The 10,305-nt window shown below is 40.0% G+C and overlaps 2 protein-coding genes across 3 annotated transcripts; one reads left to right on the forward strand and one right to left on the reverse strand.

Moving 5' to 3' along the window:
- Positions 1-1,415: 1,415 nt before the first annotated feature.
- Positions 1,416-7,304, forward strand: LOC128885498 (uncharacterized). Its single transcript, XM_054139577.1, has 2 exons — positions 1,416-2,163; positions 6,640-7,304. Exons 1-2 carry the CDS (start codon positions 1,565-1,567, stop codon positions 7,124-7,126), a joined length of 1,086 nt encoding a protein of 361 aa, XP_053995552.1. The 5' UTR covers positions 1,416-1,564; the 3' UTR covers positions 7,127-7,304.
- Positions 7,305-7,728: 424 nt separating this feature from the next.
- LOC128885500 (uncharacterized) lies at positions 7,729-9,778 on the reverse strand. 2 transcript variants are annotated; one of them, XR_008459620.1, is made up of 2 exons: positions 8,723-9,029; positions 7,729-8,345 (listed from the first exon to the last, which is right to left on the reverse strand). XR_008459620.1 is itself a non-coding variant. In XM_054139579.1 (2 exons), exons 1-2 carry the CDS (start codon positions 9,590-9,592, stop codon positions 8,326-8,328), a joined length of 399 nt encoding a protein of 132 aa, XP_053995554.1. In that variant the 5' UTR covers positions 9,593-9,778; the 3' UTR covers positions 7,729-8,325. The 2 variants fall into 2 exon arrangements, 1 of the variants encoding a protein (XP_053995554.1); XM_054139579.1 differs by lacking the exon at positions 8,723-9,029 and adding an exon at positions 9,214-9,778.
- Positions 9,779-10,305: the final 527 nt, after the last annotated feature.

A 10,305-nucleotide genomic window follows, 5' to 3' on the forward strand; every position in this document is an offset into this window, starting at 1 on the left:
TACGCGCGCTCTGATTGGTCGGGGTTTTCGCTTAATATCTCCTTAACGAAGCCCCATCCGACATTTTTGCAAAGGAAATTGTTGTTCAGAATCGTCTCAGCTACCCCCCATTTCCGGCTCCTCCCCGAGTTTTGGGACACCCTGTATAGTAAGGGGTGCCTTCACCCTTAAAACCATTTTTGAACCAAACTGAAAGGGGGTACTGCAATTAGGCTCCTATGAACTCTGTTTCCCCAAAAATTCAAATTTTTCGGCGTGTATCATTGATAAATTCCCCTTAGTGAACAGTCACCATGCAAATTGGAGTAGTTACGGTACATCACGTGTTCTTATTTGTCGTCTGGGCAAGAGCTCCACCCAAATTGGTACGACAGTCTAATCCCCTGGTCGAGCGGTGTCGATGACCCTCTCCTGTTGTCAAGGCCGAGCAATCGAGCATAAACTTGTTCGTGACGTCATCATGAGATAAGAGTTTCGTTATCTGGGACACGAGGGGAGGTGGCACGCGAGACAATTCCCGACAATACTTTCATCCTGCCAGCGATCGTCTCGTCCCGACACATCATCATGTCGAGGTTAGCGATAAATAAACACGTTACCACGATTGGTTTGACGTGCGTTCACATCCGGTCCAATACCCTCGAAGATAATCGCGAAACGATTCTTACCTGCCAGTTCCAAATTGTCGCTATTGTTTGGTATCATTGAACGTCGTTCACCGTGAAATTCACAATATTTACGTCGACGGTATCGATCAGGCATTCCTCGAAGAGTCTGGAAGAAATGGATTGAAATCGGATACCAAGGCAATGGAGACGGTGGTTGGGCGCCTTTGAGGCTTTTCTTCTTAGAGAAATTACTATACGTTTCATTTTATTGGGTTTGGTATATGGAATCGTTGGACTAAGTTGTGACTTCTATTTTAGTTGCTTAGGTGGTTTGGATGGTATTGTGGGTCTCGTATTGGAATTAGTGTGGACACGTAGGAATAAGTTCACTTTTTAAAATTGAAACGAGAGAATATACGCGGGAAAATAAATCCTCTGCAATGTTTTATCAACGTGTGAAACGTTGGCTCCAACTTTTCTAAGTTTTTAGTATTTCATTAAATTATTCAAGGCTAATAATGTCAATAAATTTTTAAAAACTTTGCAAGTGATCCATGAATGAAAAACTTCAAATAAAATAGTAAAGCTAAGCAAAAGGTGGGATAGTTCGTGACCCACCTAATTGGACCTTCTAGTTTGCGGTTTAACCAAAGCTCCAAAATTCAAACTGTCGACTCGTTCGCCCCCGATACGCGTATTACGATCCGCGTAAGCGATCGAGCAGTCGGCCAGCGCACCTTATCACTGCTCCGAATGATATCTGAGCGAGGGATCGATACACAGGAGTGGGACAGTGCGCGCCCGTGGCCTAGTTACTCCCTGACTGACACTCTCGCATCTGCCGCGACGCGAGTGGCCACCAGTCTGTCGCGATCGAACGCAACTCGCGCCTGTTGATCGCAGCGTGATCCAACGTCGCGACCGTTATTCGCCTAATCGAATCGTCCCTAGACGCCATGGATCCACGGGAGCCGCACGAGTTGACCGTCGATTTCATCGAGACGGAGTTGATACCAGAAATGGTGCACGCTCGTTGCTTCTGCGAGCCGAATTCGCGCGAATTCGTCGAGTTCGAGTCGGCCACGGTTCGCGTCGTGGAGCTGAGCCGCACCAGCGAGATTTATCGCGTGGAAACGGTCATCAGGTTCTCTGGGGAACCACGTGGCTACCCGCTGCTGGTGAAGATGCTCCCCGAAGACGCCAATCGGCCTGGAACGACGTTCGACGCTTACCAAAACGAGGAGATGTTCTACTCGAAGATGACCCAGAAGTACGGATCGGATCTGGCGCCCAGGTGCTACCTGGCCGATTTAGGTCGATTCGAGAGACCTGTTGTCGTGCTGGACGACCTGGAGGCGGTTGGTTACGCGCAGGCGGACGGAGATCTGGACGAGGATCAGTTGAGGCTGTGCGTGAGAGTTTTGGGAAAGTTCCACGGCAGGGGGCTCAGGCTCAAGGCCACGGAGCCTGAGATCTTCAGGGAGTTCGAGGCCAAGATGCTGGAGGTCACGCTCGCGGAGGATTTAATGATTCAGTACGAGAAGAGGTCCTCCAGGTAATCTGGTGCTTATTTATGCTTTGGGTGATGATGTTGTGAGAGGGTTGGAGGGAATAGTGGACTCTCTTTTATGGAAGGTTTTAGGAGAAATGTGGGATGTTTGTTTAGGATTTATGTACTCTTTACAATGTTGGGATAGTTTGTTGGAAGCAGTAGTTTACGCTCCAATTTTTGATCCTCTTGGAGTTGAGAGGTCCTGGTGTCGTGGGAGGGTTGGATGTTTCAGGTGAGCTGTAAGGGATGTCAGACACCTACTGTTGTGGAATGTTTATGGAGTGGACACTGAACTTCGCTATTGTATCTCTATCCCTCGGTTATTTCTCTGAAGTGCTTGTGGTTGCTAACATTCCTCAGTGTACCAGAATAATGTTCTCATTCACCTCATAAAACACTTGATATTCATGAATACTTGTCTCCCCTTTCTTATCCAGTTCATTTCTCTTTACTTATCATTTGGTCATTATTTTTAGAAAAGAGGAATATCAATAAACCCACTCACAATCTGTTATCAAGCTATAAGACTATGTACACACATAAAGATAACTTAAGTTAGCGATATACATGTAACATTGTCGTTTTCTGTTTTTATAACGCAGTACAATGTTCACTTTCAGGAAGTTTGGCACACTAAACAAGTGTCTTTAATTTCAGACAACAGCTAAGTCTTATACCTTTCATTTTTTCCTACTTGTCATAACTATTTTCTTATTACTTTTCATTTATTTGCCCAATTTAATGAATTGTACATTTTTCTCACGCATTATTTGCCACTTCATTGAGTACATTTTGCAACCCATCGAAGTGAACCCGAAATTGAAAGTTGAAACGTTTATTAATTGAACAGTTGTTCGCGAGAGACTATCAGCTGTTATCTTAATTTGATGAATATCGTCAATTAATCTTGCATGTAATACCGTACAATGAAATGAATCGAATATCTTTTTCCGTGTTTGCAATCGGAGGCTTCGAAATTCATTTTACTTACAAAAAGATGGGGTAAACGTTACGTAACGATACATAGAAATAAATGTCTGAACAGAGTGGGTTACGCTAAGTAAACCGACTAATTACTCGTTCAGCAAAAGTCAGTTATCCATTGATTCGCTAAAAGGCGTGAAAACGAGAGATGTTATACGAGTATTTAAATTACAATGGCACGCGACACGTGAAAATCATCGCAATGAACACGTTTGACGGGTTCATTGGTACACTGACACACGTCAACACGTTGTTACTATTATAGTTAGACATTGTTCGATGACTTCGAGTAGATCTTTCTATAGTTATCTAACAAAAATTGTTTTATTCGAAAAGTCCGTCTGGATAATCACTAGTCTTCAGGAAACTATTATTTTTAGTTTTAGAATATTAATAATGTTAGTAAACTTGTACTAATTTGTTTATTAATTTGTTTATGCGAAGATAAAATAAATATTCATCGCAGTTGTGTACCTGTGACATTTGCCAACCACGAGAATCAATTGCACGCGTTGCATTACCACAAATGTGTTAATTAAATTGAAATACATTACGGTGTGACTAACTGTGAGATCTATAAGGAATTTAGTTAGCTTTGCTGGATTCATTAACAAGTATCGTTAGATTATGAATGGAATTTTTCGTGACTCGATCCGTAATCAGTACCATAATCACATTGTGCTCGTAACAGTTTATTTTTGAATTCATACTGTTCATAAATTATGGATACATGCATCTGACTTTGTCTCAGATTAAAGTCGTACTGTTTCTGGTAGTCTTTCAGTTGATAAAATTAAATCTGGTTGAAGATGAGTTAAGAAAGTTAAAATTCTGAGAAGACATTTTTTAAATTGTTTAAAAATTTATATGTAATGGGACAGAATTAGAAGTTTTAAGGTATTAAAATGAACGTCATGATTAACATGATTTATATTCAGATTAGAGATATTTGACATGTTGGACGTATCGAAAAAACTCAAGATTAACAATCGTAGATTGCATCCTCGGCTTTACTTAGAAAGATAAGAACTCGCGTTTTCATCGAACAGAATCAATGTACATATTACGTTCGTCATATTGAACGTTGGGCGTGAATCAGTGCAAGTCACTTTCTCACCTTTTACGTTAAAAATGTGTATCATTGTTCTTTTCCTGTTGTTACACTCATATCTTTGTCTTTAGTTTGTATTTTTTTCTCTCATTACAACTTCTATTACAACAACAAATCAGATCATAGCAGACGCTAATCATGTTAATCATGCTCATTTAGCTCGACAAGATGATACAATAAATTTTTATCTTCCGAATTCAAGGTTAGATTAATAACAGTGTACTTCTTGACCATGTTTTTACATCCAACGTGTATGTGTTTATTGTTATCTTGATAAATTCATTCCTTTTTCTTTTCACCTGATAATGAATTTCTTTTATACGTTCGAACTGGCAGATTTAAACCATTGTAACGACTTTTTGTAGTAAATAATATATAAACAGTCTTTATGCTCAAGCTTCTGTAATGATACATTAGAAATTTAATGTACCGTGTATGATTCAATGAATAATCAATTTCAATATTAAATTTATTTCGATAACCAAAGGAGTAATTAAATTTCTTGAAATTATCTGAAATGTAACATATTTATTTTAAATTATCAATAAGAAATGAGAGTGTTGGATATAGTGCTCTGATTTTTATCAAGAAAAAATTCTCGAACCTTTCGTGGCCTCGCACGCTTAAATTTCGCATCAAGAAAGTTCTACGCTTCCATGGTAATACGTTTTCCTTTCGGTAAACTCCACGACCATACTCCGATAAAATGTTTTTGACAACTTAAAATCGCGGAGGAACGTTTCCAGCGATTACGAAGGATAACAGAGGGAGAGGAAGATACATCACATGGAGTCTTCCTGATTCCAGTTAAGTATCACTAACTCCGGCTAGTAATTCCAGTTAAGGATTGAATAAACAGCATTCCACGTTTCGCGGGACGTACGTTCGCTGGGAGTTAAATTAGTGTTACGACGGAAGGATTAACCGTTACGAGATAAAATGAACTCGAAACGTCGCGAACGACAGAAATTGTTCGCTTTTAAGAGAAGTTTCTCGTTAAATATTGCTCCCGAAAGTAGACGATATTTAATCTATTCACCTCACGTAAACGATCGATTTCATTCTGTGCATTAGGAGTAGAAATTACTTAAAAGGAAAACACTACGCAAGAAGTGCTGAGATAGGTGGTTTCACTTAATAAAAATTGATAACAAAAATTGTGTGCTCCGAAATTGATGATCAAAAGCTGATACGATGGTCGTTGATAAGACGATTAAGAATTTCTTTGATTTTTTTAATTCAGACAATCCTACTATTTTATTGGAATTTTTTACATCTTTATTTTCTAGAAACCTCGTGTTAAAGCAATTTACATGCAATGTTGAATCGTACTTTTTACCAGTTTAAAAATATTTGAAATAGAGCCAATAATTAAATTACGAAAAGTGGTAGTATCGAGCCTACCGTTCGGAGTGTTCAACTGTATTATAATTCAATGCTTTACAATCGTGTCAGCGTATGACGCTTGGCGTTAAGCGTTTAGAATTACGTTTCAGTAATTTGGGCTTTATTGGTGTCGATATCCATAGTATTGTTACTTCCATTCGAGCGGAATAATCGTCGCACAATCGAAACGGACCGTATCCTAAATTGATTGGGCCTCGAGTATCAACAGATTGACGCCAATCAATTGATTGTCGGTTTGTTAGAAAATCTGCGCACAATAACGCGATCGTTTAATTTTCAAGCATCGACAGATCCTGACAAACAGCAAATTTGTGTTAAACGATTTCGAAACAATCGTGTCTCGCGGTGAAAAGTAGAACAATACTCGTTGCTGTCATACATACATGGTTTTTTTTTTTTTTTAAATTCCATCATTGATTCTTCTTGTCTGACATTGTGAACGTAAAAGAAAAATCTTCATTATTTTATATTTTCTGTCCTGTTACCGCATGTCATAAAATAATTTCTTTATTATATTCTCTGCTTTTTGAACTTTCTTATGATATTATTCTACATTTAGATTTCACTCCAGACCTTCCTCAAGAATAAATTAAAAACACTATCCATACTTAATTTTCTCAATTTGTCCTGATTTCTGCAGATCTATATTACCTGAAATATAATTAACTACGAAGACCCACAAGTAGTATCGAATGATTTAATTAGTAAACGATATTAACCCAGATTATATTCCATAAATATTTCACCTCGACCAATTTAGCGACAACCCAAATCCTTTCAAGGTATCAAGTCTAATCAAGCGCAAAACCAGCTGAAATAAAAAATCTTGGTCGGAATGAAATTCTAAATCCTTCAGGACGTGAACCGTAACTAGGTCAAACAAATGCATGCGCCAGACTGTACCATACCGCTTTAAATTGGATTTATATCCCAGAAGCAATCAAAAGCATTATTAATTCACGGTATCTCGTTTGCAGGATGATGGACACCCTGGAATCGATGCCGGATTCGAGGCTGGCCGAGAAGGTGAGAAGGAAGCTGAATAAGAGCCCGATGGAGATGGTGAAGAGCATCGCGTCGGAGGTTAACGAGGTCTCGACGATCTGCCACGGTCATTTTTCACACGATAATCTCCTGTTCAAATACCAGAACGGGAAACCCGTCGACGTAAAGGTGATCGACTGGCAAACAATGAGGTACTGCTCGCCAGCCGTCGATCTAGGGCCCATTCTGCTGTACAACATGAAGCGTGAAAATGGTCCGACGGAGCTCCACGAGATTCTAGCCCACTACGCCGAGACCGTGAAATCTGAATATCCAGAGATATCCATCGAGAGATTGACGGAGGACATCGTCGACAAGTTCCTCTTCGCGTGCCTTATCTTGTCCTTCCAGGAGCACATCAGCGACGAGGAATTCAAGCAAATTATTTCACACGTGGAGCGATTGAACATCTTTGATTAAGGGATTCCGTTCGACGTCGCTCGCACGTTTGTTCTGTTATGGTTGTGACACCAAGACTGAGGCTTTTTTTTTACGAAATTAGTTGGACGTTGAGAGAAACTTTTTACGTTCTGTGTTCGCCGTTTGTATGACGCACGAAGCAAATGCAGATTTAATAAAATTACCGTGTAGCAATGTTTTGTATCGTTTTGTAGATTGCAGTTTCAGGATGGAAGGATCCTTTTGGGGATGTAGCTGCGTGTTTGGAGGGGAAAGGTTGTTTGTAGTAAAGGTTGTTTTTTTTTTTTTTTGACGAGAACGATAGGATCGTTGCAATGGGAGACGATATAGTTAGATTGATGTTGGATATTAATTCATCGACTGCTATGGTATAATCTTATGACTATGGTAAATTATGTAAAAACCTTCTCCATGAAAAAATACATATATGTGCCAAGTTTCGTGTTCATCGGTGAAACCAAGTCTATCAATTATATACAAAATATACAAACATCAATTTTTATATATATAGATGAGATCATTTCATACTCAGGAAATATATTAAATACAAGCCACTTCTATAAGGTTTCGCTCGTTTCTTTCGATAGTTATGAAAGAAGTTTCGATTAATAAACGTTGAATTTCACTTTACCAATTTCAAATCGTAAAACTTCTTCTCTATGTAATTTTTATTTATTTATCTAATATAAAACGACCGAGTCACAGTCACTAATCTTTCCATAAAGGCTGAATCACTCGATAGATAATTTGGTTTCCCCCCAACAGTCTAGAAATGAATAATGAATATTTCGATTATCAGGTTGTTATCAACTCCAAGGATTACTTCGACGTTTCCAAATAATTTCATTCGATTGTTCAGCAGTTAACGAGCGAACAGCAAGGTTAAAATGTAGATCATCGAAGAATGGTCCATGCTGTCGTTCATGGCGCCTCGCAGCTGTTACTGCTAAGAATGAAATCGGCGTTGCTCTGAGAAATGCAACGTAACTTTGCTTCGAATAATGTTGCGTATGAAAAATGTAGTTCCAGCTCAGTGTTTCGGACACGGATTTATGTACATACGTTACGTTCCCGCGTAGCACGGTTGGCACATTCGTTACCTGGGATCAAACCTTCAGTTTTCCTCTTCTTCGCGTCGAGACTCCTAGGAATAATCCTAGCCAGTGCATGAAGACTTCTTGTACAATCGACGTCAAGATTTACTGCTCCACGATCTCACCTTGGAAAATAAAATTAGGATAATAAAGTGACATGCTTGTTAATTGGGAAATTTTTAGAGATTGAACCATAAGGGTTGAAAACGTTTTGTCTACTTTACAAAGACTGAAATAAAATTGAATTCAGACACCGAAAATAGACAGGAAATATTTGAGTTTCTTGTAGAGTATTAAATATCATTTTAAACAACCCCTGAATACTATGAAGAGGACTGAACGTAAGGATCGAACTAAGGGTTGAAAACGTTTCATCTAGCTAACAAAGACTAACCAACAGCTTAAGAATAAAATTGGATCGAGACATTGAAAATAGGTAGGAAATGGAGTTAAGATGTAGTTTGTGCTCGCTCGTAGAGCAATTATTAATCGAATCACTCACGTTCGCCACTCTTCGGTGGGACAAATCCATCGCTCCTGATGGAGTGCCTTTCAGTCGCGCGATACCAATTTTCTGTTCGCGGGCGAAGGTTTAGGCTTCTATTCTGGAACGAATTAAACATGCACAGCTGTCGGTGCAGATTTCGAACAAGGGATCGTGAATTTTGCACGGCAGCCAAGCACCCATTTTCGAGAGAATTAACAACGCACAGCCGTCAGGTGGCACGAAACGTATCGCGAACTTTCACGCTGGAAACTGCTACACGCTGATACTAGCGCTGATCGCTAATTTTAGCTGTTGCGTCGCTATGAAAGGTGGAAATTGGTAATAAAAAAATATTGGCTTCCTTGAGCGGAAGGTTTTCGAGAAGTTAAACATCTTTTGACAACATTCTCAAAGATTCAATCGAAACAATTATCGTCTGCCATTTATTCGTAAAAGAATGGTAAACTTTGTTCCTCTTTTTCCACACCCTTATAATAGCCACTCACCCTCCTCTGGAGTCGTTTCTTCCGTCGGTTCAACTGGTGCTTCCTCGGGTTCTGGAGCCTCGACTACGATCTCTGGAGATGGAGGTGGCGGAGGTGGAGCCTGCTGTTCTGGTTGACGTCGTCTCGACAGGCTCGCCCGTATCGCCACCGCCCCTTGCTTTACGTACAACGCGGAGTAAACGAGGAAAGCCACCACCAGTATAATAAGGATGGCGAACAGCATGCGGCGAGGGCCGCATTTCGATTTCCTCACGGCTTTTAGGGCTGGTGTGCACTTCGACACGACTTTCTTAGCCGATACTTGACACTCCAGGGTGTTCTGCGACTGTCTGCCGGTTCCATTGCAATCGCAAAGGGCCCACGCCGCGGTCAAACCCATTCACAATTTCGAAATTTTGACGGTTTTGTGGCCGAGACACCTTCCTGCCAAACAGTGACGCGCGACTCTGTGATTTCGACTCTGTACGAGAATCGATCGTCGGACTTTTCGTGGCCTTTGACGTGAATGTTTTGTGAGTGATGCTAGGTGGGAACAATTTGTTTGGAATGATTGACGGTGGACGGAGACAAGGATGGATTTGAATGGAAATTTTGTCTAGTTAAGGTAAGCGAAGCGCAAAGACTTTCTGAATTAAACTATATGCTACAGGCCCTTACGTAAAAATAACAGAATTGTGGAACCACGTATCATACATACTTGATTTTCTTTGTCACCTGCAAAGTAAAAGGAAAGAAATTCATAATACCTCCTGCGGACGTTGTTGTGCATCATCCAAGACAGCAGAAATATTCACGGTTGTCGCGATAAATGCGCCACTCTGTGGAGTATAGATCACCGATGACAAGGAACCCATTACTTTACTCGATAACCGTAATATATAATAAGATAGTAATTTTAATAACACAAACATTGTACCCACGCTACGAAAGGTGAATTCTTAAGGTGCTCTTCTAACATTAAATGAACACTCGTTATCGAGATATCGACATTTAATCGATCACATCGCCAACCTTGTTCATCCATTTTTAGGAAACGAGACGTTCACCCCATGTGTGACAATTTGCAGAAATACGTTAAGATTAAAAATACAC

This window comes from Hylaeus anthracinus, unplaced genomic scaffold (genome assembly GCF_026225885.1).
Source record: "Hylaeus anthracinus isolate JK02 unplaced genomic scaffold, UHH_iyHylAnth1.0_haploid 11981, whole genome shotgun sequence".
Classification (NCBI taxonomy): Eukaryota; Metazoa; Arthropoda; class Insecta; order Hymenoptera; family Colletidae; genus Hylaeus; species Hylaeus anthracinus.